Source organism: Botrytis deweyae (assembly GCF_014898535.1).
Source record: "Botrytis deweyae strain B1 chromosome Unknown BDEW_037, whole genome shotgun sequence".
NCBI classification, from domain to species: domain Eukaryota; kingdom Fungi; phylum Ascomycota; class Leotiomycetes; order Helotiales; family Sclerotiniaceae; genus Botrytis; species Botrytis deweyae.
Genome location: NW_024066244.1, coordinates 301,561 through 320,480, shown reverse-complemented (window position 1 = coordinate 320,480; position 18,920 = coordinate 301,561). Strand labels below are relative to the sequence as shown.

Sequence of the window (18,920 nt, the reverse complement as noted above, 5' to 3'; positions counted from 1 at the left end):
TTTACTTAGACTGAGAACTTGTAACTCTAAGAGGAGGGGGCTCGTGTGAGTACACTTCGTCTGATTGGAAGTTCGGTTACGATACAATAGCAAATTACGAACCCATGCCTCTCGTTGTCTGCGATCTCTATTATTGAATATATTATAGGATTTTTCTCATCACAGTCGTATTGCATTGGTATTTAGTGTGGTGTTTCGATTTTCTTTCAAGTTTTAGTTAATTGGTTACCAAGATATGCATAGCAACATGTTGGTTGTTTCAATATTATGCACGTCTTTCTTTTTGTACGATTCCGCGTAATGTTCGGGCTGGTTCGACGGAATAATTTGATCCACACCACTAAAGTGGTAATCAATACATACTGCAATGTACCTTTCTATAAATTATCTGACCATCGTGTGCGGCGTAGATATCGAGTTCGAGATATCACAACCGTAGACTTTGCAAACAAGACAAAAAGTCATGCTTCAGTAGGTGCACTCGCCATTCTCAAGCCCCTCCTAGGAGTTGTGAATGCTTGTCTTCCGGTCATGAGACCTGTTTTGATCAAAAAATTTCGCTCGAAAGAAGGTGGAACATGGACGAATTTAACAGGGCAATCTAGGAAAAGCGTTCTCAGTCGTACAAATTGTGGATCGCGAACAAACAATCCTGCTTATACGCTCGATAATATCGCTGATGCAACTGTTGATATCGAATCAGACAGCGAAGGAGATAGACCAGATAACACGTCGGGAAGACACATTCGAGTAGAGAGCAGTTATCAAGTTCAATCGCTTCCGTACCACAACTAAACGGTGAAAATTTTTCCATGTATCTAGACCGATTGCGGAAATGAGTTGGATACCTGGAGCAGTTTTCTATTGGAAATTTAAACATATCTTAAATTAATCATACCGTATGAGTTTCTGGTGACATCTCTGAACATATTTAGTTGATTATGATGACGAGCTAGAGTTTACTGCTGGTCTGATTACATGAGTTGTACTAAGGCTTGAATGTGCTGTAACTTATATCTCATACATGAATACAAGATCGCTGTTCAGTTAGATGGCCAAATTTTCTTTCAGAACACTAGGCGCAGTCAATTGTTTAGTGAAGTATTGTATTCTCTGGGCTTTTAAGAATTCTTCTGGGTGCGAATATCCATACTCTTAGCTAAAGAAAATAATAACCACTAGTGGACTATTAAAAAAGATTGAACGTAAGACAAATAGTCCCTTATTCAACGGAAGATACAACTTTCTCCTGACACACTTCATTCTTCAATGCTCATTTTTCGAATTCTCATGTTTTCTTTCTCCGTGCTTTCTTCCTTGTGATATTGTGTTTAAGTTTAACCACTCCATGCCAGCAGCCATCGGCATCGAAAAGCAAACGATTGCTGTTGCGAAAATGAAGACGTGGGAGATCGAATTTGCATATGATTCCTGCACCGCGTTCACGATGGTGCTATCTGCCGAGATGTTTTGAACCGCCAATGGACCGGCATCTATTACCGCCTGTGGAGAAATGGCACTCGTTTGTCGTGGAACTTCTTTGGCCAAGCCATTCACTAGGAAGCTATTGCCGATGGAGACTGCTATGGATCTGTTTGATGTTAGATTTTACTGTAAAAGGTTTATAGCTTTTGTATCTAACCCTCCAAGTTGAGAGAAAAATGTTGCCACGCCTACAGAGGATAGATCAGTATTGAGTTCAAGATTTGAGGGGTTGTTGTTTACCATTTGCTACAAACACATTCCCCTCGCTATTTATCATTAGCTTTAAGTTCTTCACAGACATTCAAGAAACTCTCTCATTGACCTGTATAGCAACATGCGGTGCATTTATGCCCATACCGATACCAAACCCACAAATTACGAGAAACGTAGCCCAATCTATAGTCGATGTAGTGATATTGAGTGTGGTAAGGAGCCCGGTTCCTATTGCACAAATTGTCTGACCGATAAGAATGAATGGAATCTTTGAAAATCATTATGTTAGCTGTGGATGATTCAGGAGAGGATGTCTTTTTTTTTCTTACATGATGTCCAAACTTATTGATCATTGCTCCAGATAGCATGATACCAAATAATTCGGCTAGAGCTAGAGGAATATAATCGACTGCGCTACGAACAGGTGATGATCCGCGAGCAGACTGAAAGTAGAATGGTAGATAATACATTTCCTTCAAACTTCAACACACGTTATTGGGGTTGCACCTGAAAACTTACAATATAATTCACCATTTTCGTGCAAAATAGAAACGCCGAACCCATATATACTGTCCGCTGCTTGAGAAATCTTAACGGGATTGTGGCATTTTCTCCGAGTTTCCATTGAAGTATGCCAAAAGCAATGAGTAGTAAGCCAAATCCAGTGAAAAGCCCAATAACTCTTGATGATTTCCACGGTGATGACACTCCGCCAAATTGAAGTGCAAGAAACAGACAACAAACAGAGGCGATAACAATGATAATTCCAATAGGATCCATACGCTTTAGCTTGATAGCAAGAGGGAGATTTCGGGCTGTTTTCTCAATGCTCTTGATTTTCAGAAATACAGCCACAAGCGCTAAAAGAAGTGCTCCAAGAGGTACATTTCTACAAGAACGGTTAGCATGGGAGCTGAATGAAGATAGACTAAAAGAAGGCTACATCCAAAAACACCATCGCCAACTGGTACGATCAGTTAGTGCACCTCCCATGACTGGTGCAATACACATGCTGATACCAAAAACACTTATGGCAATTGACATATTTAAAGCACTTTTTTCCAATTGAGAAATGTAGGTAATAATCCCCAGTGCACCTTGAAGTATACCCGCGGCGCCAATACCTGCGAATATTCGACCAATAATGAATACTGGGGACGAGGGCGAGGCGGCGCAAACAATTGAGCCCACTGGATCCTATTAGCAATATGACTACATGCGAAGGTTGCCAAAGGCATCGTTCACGATTTCGACATCATTAAGGCAAGCATACCTTCGAATACAACAATTGATAGCATGTACACAACCTTAGGATGGAATAGCTTGTAGGCGCTCCCTGTAACGGCTGGAAAGCCGTTAAGGTGATTAGATATCCAGAGCCATACCATCCTACATCATCCAGCGCTTTAAACTCGGTCGAGATCTTGGGAATTGTGACGGAAAATTTGAATTTCCCAGCAGATCTCATCTCATGCGTCTCAATAAAGAAAAGATGGCAAATTTAGATCCCGAAATTCTTTACGATGAATCGCAAACTACTCTTCTTCATTCTCTGGAGGCTTTTGTTGGCATAATCGATTTTAATCGTCTCGGGCATCAAAAGAGATTTGGCGGCATGCTGGCTTCGCCATCATTAACAGCGGCCTATCTGATGAATATATCGACCTGGGATCCTGAAGCCGAGGACTTCCTTCGCGCTTGTATATTTGACAGTAGTGGACGAGGTAGTGGTGGCGTCCCAAGTGCCTTTCCAAGTACAACGTTCGAGATCACTTGGGTTCGTACCCTATGCTGTTGATATGTTGCAGATGCTAATAATACTCTGCGATGTAGATCACGACCACTCTCTTGCAAAATGGCTTCACTGTAGAGGATCTGGGACAAGTGAATATATCAGAGACAATCGATTATCTCAAGAAGCAACTAGATATGCATGAAGGATGCGTTGGTTTTGGTGAGCGTTGTCCACTATTAAATAATGAGTTTTGTCAACCCGGTACATTCACAAGAGCTAACAGAGAATAGCAGAAGCTATGCTTTCAGATGCGGATGACACTGCAAAGTCGTTACTTGCTCTGTACTTGTGTGGTGAATTCGCTTCCCCAGGCCCTCTTTTGTCTCGATTCGGGTCCAAAGGATACCTCCAAACATATCTTGGGGAGAGGAATTCCAGCTTTAGCGCCAACTGCAATGTTCTAAAAGCCTTACTCCACTCACCAAACCCTTGTGAATACCAGTCGTGGATATGTTCTATTACCAATTTTCTCTCTGACTCTTGGTGGAAAGGCGAAATCAAGGACAAATGGGTATGTTTATCGCACCAATTTAGATACTCACGCTTAATCTTCTCTTCTAGAACTTATCCCCAGAATATTCCATGATGTTACTGTCGGAAGCACTTATTGGTGTTTTACAACTCTGGGACAAAGGCCTACTGAAAGAACTCCCAAAAAGCGTGGTGTATCACAAAATCCCTGTGATACTTGTTCAAATCCTGAATAGACTACTCTTCAGTCAAAGCCGAGACGGCTCATGGGGACTCATAGAAGTAACGGCATATACAGTATCCACACTTACAGCCCTATCGGATGTTCCTTATTTGGACGCACTTGAAGAATTCTTCGAGTCGGCGATCAAATCAGGAAAGGAGTTTCTAAAAAAGTCTTTTAGAATTGATCGCTGGTCCGAGCCACAGTACATCTGGGTAGAGAAGGTCACTTACGGATCTAGTAATTTATTGAGATCTTATTGTCTTGCTGCTCTCAAAGCATCCCGGAAATCGTTTGGTTGGAGTGATGACCTCAAAAGTCTCCGTCCAGATATTGCAAAAATTCTGGGTCTCACCAAATTCTATCGGAAGTTGCCCAAATACTCCAAAGAAAGCTGGAAAATCAAAGCATGCGTCTTAGAAGGCCTCATATTTTTACCTCAGTTGAAGTCTACCAGGCTCGAGATATTCCCGGTCAACAAAGAAGCATCAGAACAATACTTGGAACACATTCCAGTGGCCTGGGTCCTTGTGAATAACTGTGAAGAACTACTTCTGAGCTCAGATCTTCTTTGGGATATGATGGAAATTTCCCTCCTAGATTTTCTGGTGGATGAATATATGGAGTCAATGGTTATTGGACTAGCTGATGATGATCTTAAACTTCTTGAAGTCGCACTAAAAGCCATTTGCGACTCTCATTCTACATGCAGACTTCTACCTGCTTTTGAAACTCGAGTCGTGAAGAGAAAGCGATCTGCCGATACTTTACTAGAGGAATTTACAGACAGAGACATTATTCAAGCTCGGGCGAAAAGGCCAAGATCTGATATCAGTGATGGTATGATCACTCCACCTAAAATTCAAACCTCATCCAAAACAAAGCTCCTTCTTGACGTCAAGGCTGTCTTTGAAACCTACATAAGCTTTGTAATGAATCATCCTCATATTTCAGGGGCCGCAACTGGCGATAAACATGCTCTGCGAATTGAGCTGGAGGCTTTTTTAATTGCGCACATTGTTCAAATCCGGGATAATAATCGATTGGCATCACAGGAAACAGGGGAGAAACAAGAAGTCTTGATATTCACTGACCCTCAGCTTCCCTACTATTCTTGGGCTCATACTATTGCCTCGAAACATATTTCTGCTCCCTTGTCCTTCTCTTTTTACACCTGTCTTCTGAGTTGTAACAGTACGACGAATGAATTTTCTGGTCTTTCTTCGGCATATGAGAGATACCTGGCGCAGGAGTTGAGTTCTCATCTTGCGGTCATGAGTCGACTGTACAACGACTTTTCATCGATCGCTCGTGATTTTAAGGAAAGAAATCTAAACACTGTCAACTTTCCCGAGTTCCACGAGATGCGGGACGGCGTTCCAATAAGTGTGAAAAGTCTCAAGAAAGAAGTACTGGCACTTGCTAGTTATGAAAAAGCATGTATGTTGAAGACAGCACAGGAATTAGAAGATCATCTTCGATCCGGAATAATTGGGGGGCGGAGAATGTCACAAGCACTCAGATTGTTTGTATCGGTTACGGAAGTTTTTGCGGAAATGTACGTGCTTAAGGATCTTACCAATCTTGTGAAGTGAGATTGTGCGATGGTTGCCATTGCTGATACATTAATACTTTAAAATAACGAATTTTGGAGGAGAATTACGTGCATTGCGAATTTTTAACTCATCAACTAGAAAATATGATGGCGTGTGTTTTCTTCGTTCTAGCCTGATGCTGAATAGAAGTGGATCTAATCTCTTTTTCCATGATGATTATGCGACATCAGGTGCAATTACTGTTGAATTGGTACCGGCACACGCAGGCGACTATTTCACACCCATGACCCATATTGTTCCATTAATGATCTCAAGCATCACTCTTATTTCAGACTCACATCACCTAAGAAATATCAGTAAAAAAGTCTAGAAGTCGCATCTGCGGCTCTGTCTTTATTTTCAAGAATTTAAACTGCCAGAAGGGTTATGTATAGACTAAGCGCTCCTCCGATCCAAGAAATTTGCGATGTAAAGCCCATGCTCTACGGGATCCTATTTCCGTATATTCCGTGATTGAAGTCACAGTTTTCATCCATCTACACTAGATTTCTGCTCCTACCATCTCACTCAGCGCCTGAGCCCTTCGTTCTGCCCCCTCATTGTTATCATTTCCTATTGAAAATGGCTTTAGACTAATCAAGTATTATATTGCTGTTGCTTGCAATGAAATAGTAGGCTCCACGAGATCGAAGAACTGGAATGTGGGACGTAGGTTAAGTAATGGTACGTTTATTTAACCCATGCGCGGTAGTTGGTCGTTGAGCCCCATAACAAAACGTCAAAACTTATCTTCTCACTCTCATCTATGTTTTTCTATCATTGACTTGGGCAATGGTATGGATTGGTGGGTGAAAGTAGTTTTTCATAGTGTTTTGTAAGACACAACATAGGCCTTACCCTGTGGTGGCAGAATCTGTAGTTAACGAATAAATCATTTCGTTAATTATATCAAAAATTTCAATAATTGATATTATATTAATAAAATGCTTTATATAGTATTAGTGTGATTGATTTTTATATATATATATAATTAGAAAATTTTATTTTAAAAGAATTTAAAGAAATTTTCGAAATTTCTTGATTTTCGAAAATTTTAGTTTAAAGTTATTTGAAAGTGAAAAAGTTTATTTGTATTAAATTCGATTAATAATTGATTATTAATTATAACAATATATATTAGAATTGATTTATATTTCTATTTAAATAATATATTCTATATTTATAATATAATAATAAAGCTTTTATTTAAAAAATAAATTGAAAATGAATAAGAAGATATAGAATCTCTTCTTTTTTAAATTTTCGATTAATATTATTTTCTATTCTTTAACTTTCTTATTTATTTCCTTTTTCTTTTAACTTTTATATTTGCTTCTCTATTTATTCTCCTTTTTCTTTTAATTTCTCTATTTATTCTTTTCTTTCTTCTACTTTTTATATTTACTCCTTTTTTATTTATCTTTTTTAAAATCTTTTAATTAAAAAGTTTTTATTTTCTTTATATTTATTAAAATTTAATAATAAATAATATTTATTTTGAATAAAAAAGATTTATAATTAAAAAAATATATATTTTATTAAAAATGAAAAAAGTTTGAATTCTATAATATATATATTAAATATTAATATAAAGATTTATACTAATATTTTTTTCATATATAGATATTGACTTTGCTATTACAGAATGATTATCATTTTTTGGGGGGGATTCTGAGACGCACTGAATTCACGATTTTTGTATTTACACACTCACCCGGTGGGTAACGCTATTGCAAATTTATAGTCTTTGGCAACTGCAATATTGTATAGTAAATTCGAGGCTGATTACGTCAGGTCATTTCAATTTCTTCAGCTGTTAAATATGATAATGGCGATGCAGAAGCTATTTTGGAATGTGCTGACATTGAAAGATTCGATTACAAACCTAATCTAACTTGTTTAAGGCAATGGCCCCCTGCTTTTCAGGTAGAATTATTGTGGAGGTGTGCCAAGACCTCTGTGTTCGTTACTAATCGACATCAGACCTTGAACTGATGCCAATGCAATTGGAGACTCGTTCTTGTTTTTATCATGCTCAACAACTTTGCAGGATTGAATGGATCAATATGATGCGATAATTAAGTTCGATCTTGTATGTTGATTAAACAAGATAATCATATGGAGTTATTTTGATGAGTTCAAGAACTCCGTGGTGGGTCAAACAATCTTTTGGACCCGCTTGCTGAATTGCAACGAGTCAGCCGATTCCAAGCTTTCGTTTATCTTGTGGTTACAAAGTGCCTGTTCCTGAAATGAGAGCTTCGATCTACCGAGGCCGATTTGAATCATTTGGCCAAAACCCCAAAAATAGAATTTTGCCTGAACTTAAATCGTATTTAGAATTTAGTGGTATACTTTTATACAAAAAACATTCAATTCAATACACAACCTTAAAGGAGTTTATAAAATGAAAAGAAAGATGATATAACTATTAATTAGAATTCAAGGAATCGATTGATATATTTCTTTTCAAATTATCTCAAAAATTGAAATTGATATTTGATTTAAAAGTATTTTGAAAATTTGGCAGATAATTTAATTTCAATACTGAAGCTTTTATTCTTTAAATATTATTATATTAAATCTAAATTTCAATTCTTGAGATAATTCGAAAATAAATACATCAATCGATTCCTTGAATTCTAAATAATAATCAAGTCTCTTTTACTTCTATTTCATCAATTTGTTTAAAGTTGTATACTAAATTTAAGAAATTCTATATTATCAAAGAGATGAGCTAGAGATTACTAGGTAGTTGAGACTTGATTAGTCACAATACCTAATATTTGAGATATCAATATGAAACAGATCCATTAAGTAATCAGAATCTTATTATATTAAATATAAATTTCAATTTTTGAGATAATTTGAAAAGAAATATATCAATCGATTCCTTGAATTCTAATTAATAGTTATACCATCTTTCTTTTCATTTTATAAACTCCTTTAAGGTTGTATATTGGATTGAATTTTTTTTCAATATTATAGAAACTAACTAAAACTATATTAGTCATACAGCTTAAACGAGATAAACTTGAGTTCGAGCTTGAGATAAAGAGCTCTTACTAAGCTTATCTCGCTTATTCCAGAGTAGTCTATGCATTACAAAGAAAACTATTCGAAAATAGTTATATATCAGATTTTAAATATTAGTATACTTCCTATAGGAAATTTCGAAATGGATTCTAAAAACATATAAATAAAGCTAGCCCTAAGGACTATTCGATGGTCTAGTTTGTTTCACAAAAAATCTTTAATAAGGTTGAATTTTATTTCTCTTTATAAGATTTCTATAAACACACTATACAGATTCTAAAATTTCTTTTTTCATTAGGCAGAATTCTATTTTTGGGGTTTTGGCCAAATAATTCAAATCGGCCTCGGTAGATCCTCAAACTTCAGGACGGAAGAGATGCAATATCTCCCTTTAATGCCCTTTGTTTCGGAAATCGCACAGAAACAATGGTCATGCTCTACAAATCCAACGGAGCACAGAAGAGTTGATGTGCACAGACGATTACTATATCTTATTGATGGGAGCACCAGAAACTACATGCATGTAGTCATTGCAGAGAATCTATGTATTGAGATTGAACTTATCGCTTAAGCAACCTGGCCCTTCGTCTGGCGAATACCAATAACCCTGATGTCCCGCCACAATAAGACCGCCGCTAACCCGATAACCCAGACAACGGTACCAGCAATCAATAATCCTCCTGCGAGTCACTATAGGCGAGCTGAATTGCAAGGCGCTCAGTCGTTCCTGGTGGGAATGAAAATTTCATCGGTAAGGACTCATATATTAGGAGTAGATCTGCTTGGTCTATATCGGGAATATTTGCAAAAAGCTTCTTGGGCAATGTACTCTGCCAAATAGCAGCCGATATGGTTAAACCAATAGCAGAACCAATGTTTCCAAACAAGCCCAACAAAGCCAGACGGACGGCGAAATATTGCTGCTCTGCGGCGGCGGCCATGATGGCGATCTCGGCACAGATGACCAAGACCCCTTCTGCAAACGAAATCAAGATCATACACATGACGATATACCCGGCTTTCTGGTCAGTCTGACGAAAGTAAATCAGGAGCGACGTGCCCAGGATCGTGACTAGAACACCAAAATAAAGTGCAATGGGTTTGTAACGTCCAGTAAAGCTGATGACACCGCCAGTGACGAGTGCGAGCAGGACACCGCCGACAGTGTACGTCTGCATGACATAACTGGACTCGGTAATACTAAGGCTGTTCACAACTTGTAGAAAAGAGGTAAAATAACTGACCCAACAGGAGTAACTGACGAATAGTGTAAAGGAGAGGAGGCAAGCACCAAAGACTGTACGGTCCTTGAGGAGTGACCATGGAATGAACGATATGGGGGCGAACAACTTCTCCCATATGGCGAAAGCGATAATCAATACGACTCCAAAAACTAAGAAGCAGATGATAAGGGAAGATCCCCATCCCTTGGCCTCAATAGTGTAAAGGTTGAATGGCAATAGAAAGAACACGACGACAGTAGATATTAGAATGAGACCAACAGCATCGAACTCCCGGCAGTAATAAATGTTAGACCGCCAGGTAGTGCGACCACTATCATTCTTTGGTATAAGATCCAGCTTCTTAGCTGTGAAAAACTGCCACATAAAAAGGCCAGATAGCGGAAAAGTCACAAGCGGAACAAGAACGGCGAACGCTCCATAGGCCCAGCGCCAGCCAGGTCCATTCAAAAAAGCTGTTGATATCGGCCCACTTAGCTAGCAAGTGATCAGATTAGGGGAGCTGACAAATGCCTGAATCAGACCTCGATACCGTAGGGAGGATGTATCTGCGACGAAGACACTCAGACTATATCCTATACCATATTCCAACTGTGTAGAAGACTTGAGATACTGCGTACGCCTCGACATTGTTACAACTGGCTGACATAGCAAGGCCGACAGTATACAGCGAAGCACAGAGAATGTATCCCTGAGGACGACCAAAGATATCCAGAACCTTCGCAATGCTTATATTGGTCACTCCGCCAAAAACAGCGCTCAGTATGCTTGTAGTAGGCGTAAGGGAGTGTAAAGCAAATTCCGACGTGATGTATAGAAGGAGAGAGCCACTAACACCTAGTGTAGGCAATAGTATACTATAATAAAACAGTAGCGTATATAAAGCTTTTAATATAGTAGCTAATATATATTTGATAATTAAAAACTTATTATTATAAATATTATTCACAACTGATATTTATAAAGATATATGGAAAAACTAAAATAAAAAAATCTAAAAATATATAAAAGATAATATTAAAAATCAAAATTAATTTCAATAAAGCTTAAATAATAATAAAATATTATTCATAAGAATAAATCCTATCTTTTATTAAAATTTAATAAATTCAATTAAAATAGAAAAATTGTAAAAAAATAGGAATTAATTAGATTGAGAATTATTTTTGTAGAAAATAAAACCAATAGAATATAGAATATTAAATATATAAATAGAAAACATTTTGAAGAATCAAAAATAAAATAGAAAAAAAATAATAAAAAGAATAATTATCTAAGAATTCAATTTTATTAAATGATTAGAAATTCAATGAATTTATTATTTTATTAATTATCTCTAAATCTCTCAAAACAATCCAATTTATAAAAATAATATTCTGATATTGATATTTATATTTAAAGATATCAAAAAGATTAAAATATTGAATAATATAAATAGTTTATTATTATTTAATAATAATTCAATTGAATATATAATTTTATATCATTGAAATTTAAAAATGACCTCAAATTCGTATATTTCGGCTTATTTCATACTAATCAGAAATCCGTATTTCTATATCTTATTAGTGATATTCAATATTAAAATAATATTGAATAGCAGTTAGCACTTACTGTATTACTATCTAACAGTCGGCTCTTCTAAGCGGCCGACTAGTTCCTAGTCGGGGAAAGCGAATTGTCCCTGTAAGATTATTCATAAAATTCAAATATTTTTCAGTAAAATCACAAAATCTATACCAAAATCTCATGGGGACAATTCGCTTTCCGGGGACATTCGCTTTCCCCGACTAGGAACTAGTCGGCCGCTTGGAAGAGCCGACTATTAGCCCGTATACGGATTATGGGAAATACTATTGCCTACACTGCTGACGCCAGACACCAGACCTTGAACGAATTAGGTGATCCAGATCATAACATAAGCGATGACGAACCAAGTCCTCGACCATGTCCTAGTTACGGTCTCAATCCCCTGGACGCCTTGTTGTAATGTGTTGTCTACCTGTCGTTCGCAGGAATTGACATCAACGGTATTTTGGCTAATCTCACGCCTCTTAGGGTCCCCCTCAGTACAGGCTTCATTCTGAGGTATCATAATCATCTCGTCTGGAAATTTTGACAGACTTATTATGCATGAACGACGAGCTGTCCGAGGCAGAAATAAGAAACAAATGAAAACCCCTTGTGAGTTGAGTTGAGCAACAAGCGGAGCTGTTGGTTCTTTAATCCCATCCTGGAAATCGAGGAAAGATATATAGGTATTTTCTGGTAGCAATGCAGGAGGAATTTAGCTTGCATACTCATGATTATACTTGCGCTAATATGCTCGATTTCTGTACAGGGGCTTCTAGCCGGGGAATAGTATCTGATGATGGATATAACAGTGTATGAGATTTTCTTCTCACTCAATCATTTCGAAGCGTCTTTGAACACAGCAACGACATCAAATTTTAAAGACTTCAGATTCTATAGCTAGGTAACCTTACAAAGTTGAAGCCCGAGCTAATACTGAATTTCTGAAGATTTTCACGTTGCAGTTGCCGATTACTTGTCATGGGAGATGGCACACCGGAGATAAATCGTGCTATCTATTAAAACCAAGTGAAAACTGAAGCATGAGCAAGTTTGAGGAAGTTTTTAAGTACAGATTCGAATTAGCCGCACTTTGGCAACTAATGAGATTCCTTCCTTTCTCTGTGCCCCACACAGGCTACTGAAACGCCATTTCTATGGTCAAGGAGGATAGAAAGTAACGGGTTCTTTTGCTACTGTGTACGTGTTATATCTATCTGAGAAGATAGCTAGACGGTTTTCTCGGCCACTATATTTCAAAGGACGGCTGTCAACTTGGCGGAGATGGGGTTTATACGGGTTTTTTAAAGACCCTAGCTTTGCAAAGGCGAAAAAAGTTTTCCGAAACCAACTTTCGCCGAGAGAGCCAATTGTTTACCTTTCCACTCTGATAGCTATCCGCCTTGGAAAGGTTGCTTCTTTTCTTTGACTCCGGAAGTAAGCTTGCCTAATTTCTCCTGGCTAATATCATGAGTCAGAAATCAGCGGCAGCGTGCTTTGTCCCTAATCTCTTCGTGCTCAATTGAACATTGTATCGTTGCCCGTATGAAACCACGATCAATCGTCACTTGCTTCTTTGGAAGCTCAAAAAACGGGCTTGACGAAGTTTCTAACACACAAGTGCTATAGGAAAACTGGTAACTTTTCCGGAAGCATGCGGAAGGAGCCCCTTGGTTAGACTCAGTCCTCATCGCTAATGATGAGGTCAATCCATCGCCAGCTTAGCTTGGGTAGTAGGGCAAAACAGCACGATATAAACTGGAAGATCGTAGAGGTTAAGCCATATACTGACCGCGATTTGATTCAATTGAGACAGATAATTGTCATCAACACTGTTGTTTCAATAGTAAACGAGTCCTATGTGAGAATGATATGTAATTGTCATCCGCTGCAGCCAGATGAAAGCTTGGCGACAACACAACCAGCCTTCGTAGCACTCTAGTTCAACGTGGTAAGTCGGAAACTATCTTCATATGGTCAGACATCTGCAGAGTACGCTTCAAAGTTCCATTCGTGACTAATAGGCCCCCCTATATCGTCAATCAGTTGTATCGGAAGTCTGTCTGTGTGTTTAATACTTACCTGTCTCCCCCTTATGTCCAAATTTTGGAAAAAGTGGAAGCACAAAGGTCTGTCAAAACTTATGTGGCAGATCATAGAATTTCGCCATTGAGAATGACATACGATCTGCTTCGGCGACAGCGAAATCATTCACAATTTTGTAAGTAGTTTCCTTGCTATAATTGGACACTGTTTTAGATCTGATAATAGGTAATGTTGAAGCACAGGATTTACCAATGTTTGATCAATCTTCAAAAGGAAATGCAAAGCCAATAATACTGATGTTTTGCGTGGTTACAGAGAGATCAATACATGTATTCCAGTGCAGATAAATTTTGTGCGTCCATTGACAAAAAATGGTAATTTCAAATTTGTAATGGTAAAATATGTACCCCACCGGGTGACATTCACCAAGAGGCTATGCGGCTGACGAAAGTGTAACTCGGGCCAGGCGGGAACCCGCATGACAGAACTCGGTTCATTTCGTGATTTCCATGAGATTTTGTACGACTTTCAATTATCAATTATAATACGCAGAAATGAGAAGCCTGTGAAGTCATGGGTCCGTATTGGTGGCTTTACGGCAGTACATGAGCCTGCGAGCCGAGGGATGAAGCGGGTAGGCTGGTGATAAATTTGGCATCTGGATATATTTAGATCTTCAAATTCAAGTTTCTTGCAAACCATACAAGTTCGATATCAGTCAATACCCACCTTCTTGAACCTTTTGGACATCCGAAAAATCAAAAGGGTGAGCTAAGGAGGCCGGATTTGGCTCAAAATCGACCTGCAATGCACGAAAATCCGAATCTTCATTTTGACAGATGTCGAGCTACATCATAAAGTCCCAAAATACTACTTTGATATCCACTTCACTATGTTTGAGCGTGAACTCAACTAAACTTAGCAATGATCGCTGTGATCGTAGAAAGTCATTGGTTTGACTTCTATGCGGCTGCGGAATTTCAAAAACTGTTACCTAGAGTTTGTCTATGGAATGGTTTCAAGGCTGCTACTGACAATGATGGAACGTTTTGATAGCTACCCCAAGTGAGGCTGTTTCTAGTTCTGAAATATATAATAGACGTGCTCGAGAAGTGTTTGACAGATATCAATTTCCATATCATTGCTTTTAGTCTTGTTCTTGTGCATTGAATAGGATCAATTATACAATCGACACGTACGAACTACTTTCAAAGAGACATATTCTTAGCCACAAGATCTGGCTTGGAATACAGGTCGAATCCTCTGTTTTGTGTCAAGGTACTATCATGTGGTTCAAAAAGTCTTTCATTATGGAGAAGTGTTCCACGATGTCATCTACCACTAATCCTTCCATCACGGTGGTATGCAACGAAATCCTGGATATTATCTTTGATTACGCCCTCAATAAATTCGATGACACCAAGGATCAACATAGCGCGGGTAAGCCCAAGTTTTTGTCAGTCATCGAGAAGTTCGTCAGCAGTGGAACACCAGTGGAAATGTGCCTTCCGGCATTTCCCTTCAAGTCATCAAACAAGGTGCATAAGGTCTTCGGTATTCTACCTGACAAAGCCGAAGAGATTGCTCTTGATCGACTGAATACAATGTGTTTGCGCATTGGAGAAGTCTTCCAGCCTGGAGCTAAGTGTACAATTATTTCAGATGGACTCGTTTATAATGGTTCGTCTATCTCCTACCTATTCTTTACCGGGCTTCATTCAAACTGCTGGCTAATTAAATACCAGATCTACTATGCATATCAGATCGCGATACATGGGCATACGGAGAGGCCTTGCGTGCAATGTCTGTCAATAAAGGTTTCGACCATATTGGCTTCTCTAGAATCCAAGACTTTGTCAATTTTTCATTGCCCGAGAAGTTAGACGAGATCACTTACGTTGCCAATGCCACCAATTTTCGTCTATCTATGATTAATAGATGGGGCAAAGACAGCATCAATATTGAAGATGAGATCGCCAACAACCCGGACACAAAAATGACTTATCTCGGATATCGAAGATTCCTCGAGTCGGATTTGCGATATATTTTCCCCCTTGGCAATGGTCGAAGTAATACCAATTACAAGAAAAACGTGAGATATCTCGCTAAGCAGATGTTAATTCGAGGATATGTAAGTAAAAATACTACCAAGGCCCAGGATCCCACTCCCTTTGCTAAATTTCCGAAAACAGGCTTTTGCAGGAGCGGTCAAATATGCTTTTCCCAACCATTTACGTCTTTCTATCCATCAGTCAACAGGCGATCACAAGATATCCATGAGTCTACTTGATACTAAAACTGGTTTTACAACCCCTTGGCATTGTAGTGTTGCTTTGATGGCGGATGGGGAGTGGATCAGCGCTCCAATGGGGGATTTTAAGGAAAATGATAACTTGGAAGTTGTCTACGAGGATGGTCGCCCTAGCTACTTTAAGGAGAGAATGCACGTTCTAGAGAAGCAAATGGACGACAAGAAACCAGCAGCTAACTTACAAACATCGAAAGCTTTCGAGGGGCACTCTTCCAGGTTCATGGACGACAAGAATGCCGCTTCGGAGAAATTTCAGCAACAGTCCTCTGTAGTAGTATCTATATTAGCTATTTAGTCTTTGGTTAAAAGCCAATATAGAAGTATTCCGGAACTTAGGGGAAGCTATCACTTGAACATCGGAGTTATCTCTTCTGATCAATCAATTAATTTAAAATTGTTTTCCATCATCTATATGACAGGAAAGGAGGAACACAGTATCTCGGACTCTTGATTGCCCCTAGTGTTGTGGTAAACAGAGAAGAGGTAATTGTGGAATTGAGAACTAGTGGTGGTTATCTGGATACATAGAATGGATTCATTAAGACAGTCAACCAACAAAAATGCGCGTTTCGCTTTGCTCTACCTCAGCCACAACCGCACAATATTACCCAAAGTTTGAGCATACCCTATCTCACCATGATTTCTTAACTCATGTAACAACAAATGACTCTCTAGTCCATCCAAACCACTGGCCTAATCGTTTTCCCCACGCCTGCAACATAAATTGTTCAACCTTCGCAGTGGGATGTGGCTTGTGGAACACTATCCTACCACCATTAACAGTATTAAGAAATGTAACAGCAGAGCCACCAGACTCCATTGCTGCAAATTCGGCGTCGTCCATGACTGTAACAAAAGTTCTCCAATCCAATGGCTTGGCAGCGTACTCTTCAACTTTTTTGGGGAACATACGCGAAAGAATTGGTAGGTTCGACGACTTGATATGAACGGTTTGGTGTGGATTTTCTCGAGAAGGATCATCTCCGCTTTCCACACCGGAAGCTTCTAATTGACTGGAAGTTTGCTGCTCAGGTCTCGTCTTGGTCTTCTCCTTCGAACGATTAGAGTTGTTCAAGGTTGAAAGATCTTCGTTAGCATGAGTCAAATCCCAGTTGCTATCGACGGCGATTGGTTGTTGCACTGGCTTTTTAGGTTGAAGAATGCTTTCTCTTTGTAGTTTTAGCGCGAGAAGATGCTCTGGAGCACTATCGTAAGACAACATAGTCATGTCGTGTTCGTAGTCCTTTTCGGTCGAGAACTTATGTTTCTTGAGTATGCTAGCATGAATTGTTCGCACGTGGGCCCACAAGGCTGACGCGTTACTTCTGACCTCATCTGCTTTACCTAAATTAGAGAATCATTCCGACCATGCTTGGTGGATTGGACGCGAAAATAGGGACAGGCTGATGTTTACTGACCACTTTGCCTATGTTTCGGAGCATAGCGAAAGAAACTTATGCATCGAATTTTACAGACTTTTTATATAACATAACATACATCATATTTTCTATACTCAAGAATCCAATTTGTATATAATCATATAATCTATATATAATAATATCTTTTATTATAGGTTTAATAAAGAATTGAATAAAATAAAGAATTAAAAGAATAAAGAATAAAGTTTATTTTTAATTCTTTAATATTAAAGACTTATTAAAAGCTTATTATTATTATTATTATTATTATTATTATTATTATTATTATTATTATTATTATTATTATTATTATTATTATTATTATTATTATTATTATTATTATTATTATTATTATTATTATTATTATTATTATTATTATTATTATTATTATTAGAGATTCATTCTTAAACTCTTAATTCTTATAATCTTTTTGGAATTTTAAATAATCTAAATAATCTAAATAATCTAAATAATCTAAATAATCTAAATAATCTAAATAATCTAAATTGTAACACTTTGCCTTAAAAGAACTATAAGGGCAGGGTATAATTTATCCTTAAAATTTATAATTACAAAATCGGGAGTAAAATACTTATTGAGTATATTTATATATCAATTATGTATATGTAATTACATATATATATATATAAATAATTATAATTATAATTAGATATCGATTTGTAATATTATTTTCTTTTTCGAAAAAGTTTACCTTTAAACTTTATAATTATTTATTTTAACTATCAAATTAATGATTGTAAAATAATATTATTATTATTTGATTAAATTGATATGATAAACAAATATATATATAGATTTTTCTTTTTTGTAATAAAAAGGTATATACAAAATAAAGAAAACTATTTTGTAATTTAATAATTAATCAAATCCTTTGAAATATATAAATCAATCAAATTCTTTTCCCTCTTTTAAATTTTTTTTAATCAACCAATTTTTTTATATCTTTTGATTAATATATCTTCAATTTTTAAAAAAAAATACAATAGTAAAAGCAAGCTATTATTAACACAAATTCAATAATAAAAAAATATATATACAATAATAAATTATTTATAATTTTTCCTATATTTACTTTATTAACTTATTTTTCTATTTAATTTGTAATAAAAAGAATAACTATTTTTTTTGTTATACAAAATAAATAATCTACCAAAAAGAAGAAATCCTATTGTAAGAATAATCATAACTCTCATAAGGCGAACAATGAATTAAATCCTAATAAGGAATGTAAATAAGGTTTTTCATTTATTTATTTTCAATATATAATCAGTTTATCTAATAAATACAATTATAATTGCTAAGAATAATAATCTTAAAAATAAAATCAACCTTTAATTTATTTATTAAATATATCCATTCTATTATATTTTTAAATAAAATTCGAAGGAAGAATATAATCCTTTAATCAATTATATTAATAATTACAAAAAGAAATTTGCTAACAGATTAGCTGTAGCGGTATGTTATTTTAATAATATTGAAAATAATAGATA

The 18,920-nt window shown here is 36.9% G+C and overlaps 5 protein-coding genes across 5 annotated transcripts; 2 read left to right on the top strand and 3 right to left on the bottom strand.

Moving 5' to 3' along the window:
• Positions 1 to 1,266: 1,266 nt before the first annotated feature.
• Positions 1,267 to 3,166, bottom strand: EAE98_010560 (uncharacterized protein; the record flags this gene model as incomplete). Its single annotated transcript, XM_038958181.1, has 7 exons — positions 1,267 to 1,591; positions 1,643 to 1,673; positions 1,843 to 1,966; positions 2,028 to 2,171; positions 2,218 to 2,587; positions 2,642 to 2,895; positions 2,972 to 3,166. The coding sequence occupies 7 exons, from the start codon at positions 3,164 to 3,166 to the stop codon at positions 1,267 to 1,269; spliced, it is 1,443 nt and encodes a 480-aa protein (XP_038805541.1).
• A 3-nt stretch (positions 3,167 to 3,169) lies between these two features.
• On the top strand, positions 3,170 to 5,782 carry EAE98_010559 (uncharacterized protein; the record flags this gene model as incomplete). Its single annotated transcript, XM_038958180.1, has 4 exons — positions 3,170 to 3,475; positions 3,532 to 3,652; positions 3,724 to 4,004; positions 4,055 to 5,782. 4 exons carry the CDS (start codon positions 3,170 to 3,172, stop codon positions 5,780 to 5,782), a joined length of 2,436 nt encoding a protein of 811 aa, XP_038805540.1.
• Positions 5,783 to 9,486: 3,704 nt separating this feature from the next.
• EAE98_010558 (uncharacterized protein) lies at positions 9,487 to 10,689 on the bottom strand (the record flags this gene model as incomplete). Its single annotated transcript, XM_038958179.1, has 2 exons — positions 9,487 to 10,536; positions 10,567 to 10,689. 2 exons carry the CDS (start codon positions 10,687 to 10,689, stop codon positions 9,487 to 9,489), a joined length of 1,173 nt encoding a protein of 390 aa, XP_038805539.1.
• Positions 10,690 to 14,987: 4,298 nt separating this feature from the next.
• On the top strand, positions 14,988 to 16,283 carry EAE98_010557 (uncharacterized protein; the record flags this gene model as incomplete). The annotated part of the gene is made up of 3 exons (XM_038958178.1): positions 14,988 to 15,357; positions 15,423 to 15,808; positions 15,870 to 16,283. 3 exons carry the CDS (start codon positions 14,988 to 14,990, stop codon positions 16,281 to 16,283), a joined length of 1,170 nt encoding a protein of 389 aa, XP_038805538.1.
• A 354-nt stretch (positions 16,284 to 16,637) lies between these two features.
• Positions 16,638 to 17,216, bottom strand: EAE98_010556 (uncharacterized protein; the record flags this gene model as incomplete). The annotated part of the gene is made up of 1 exon (XM_038958177.1): positions 16,638 to 17,216. The coding sequence occupies one exon, from the start codon at positions 17,214 to 17,216 to the stop codon at positions 16,638 to 16,640; it is 579 nt and encodes a 192-aa protein (XP_038805537.1).
• Positions 17,217 to 18,920: the final 1,704 nt, after the last annotated feature.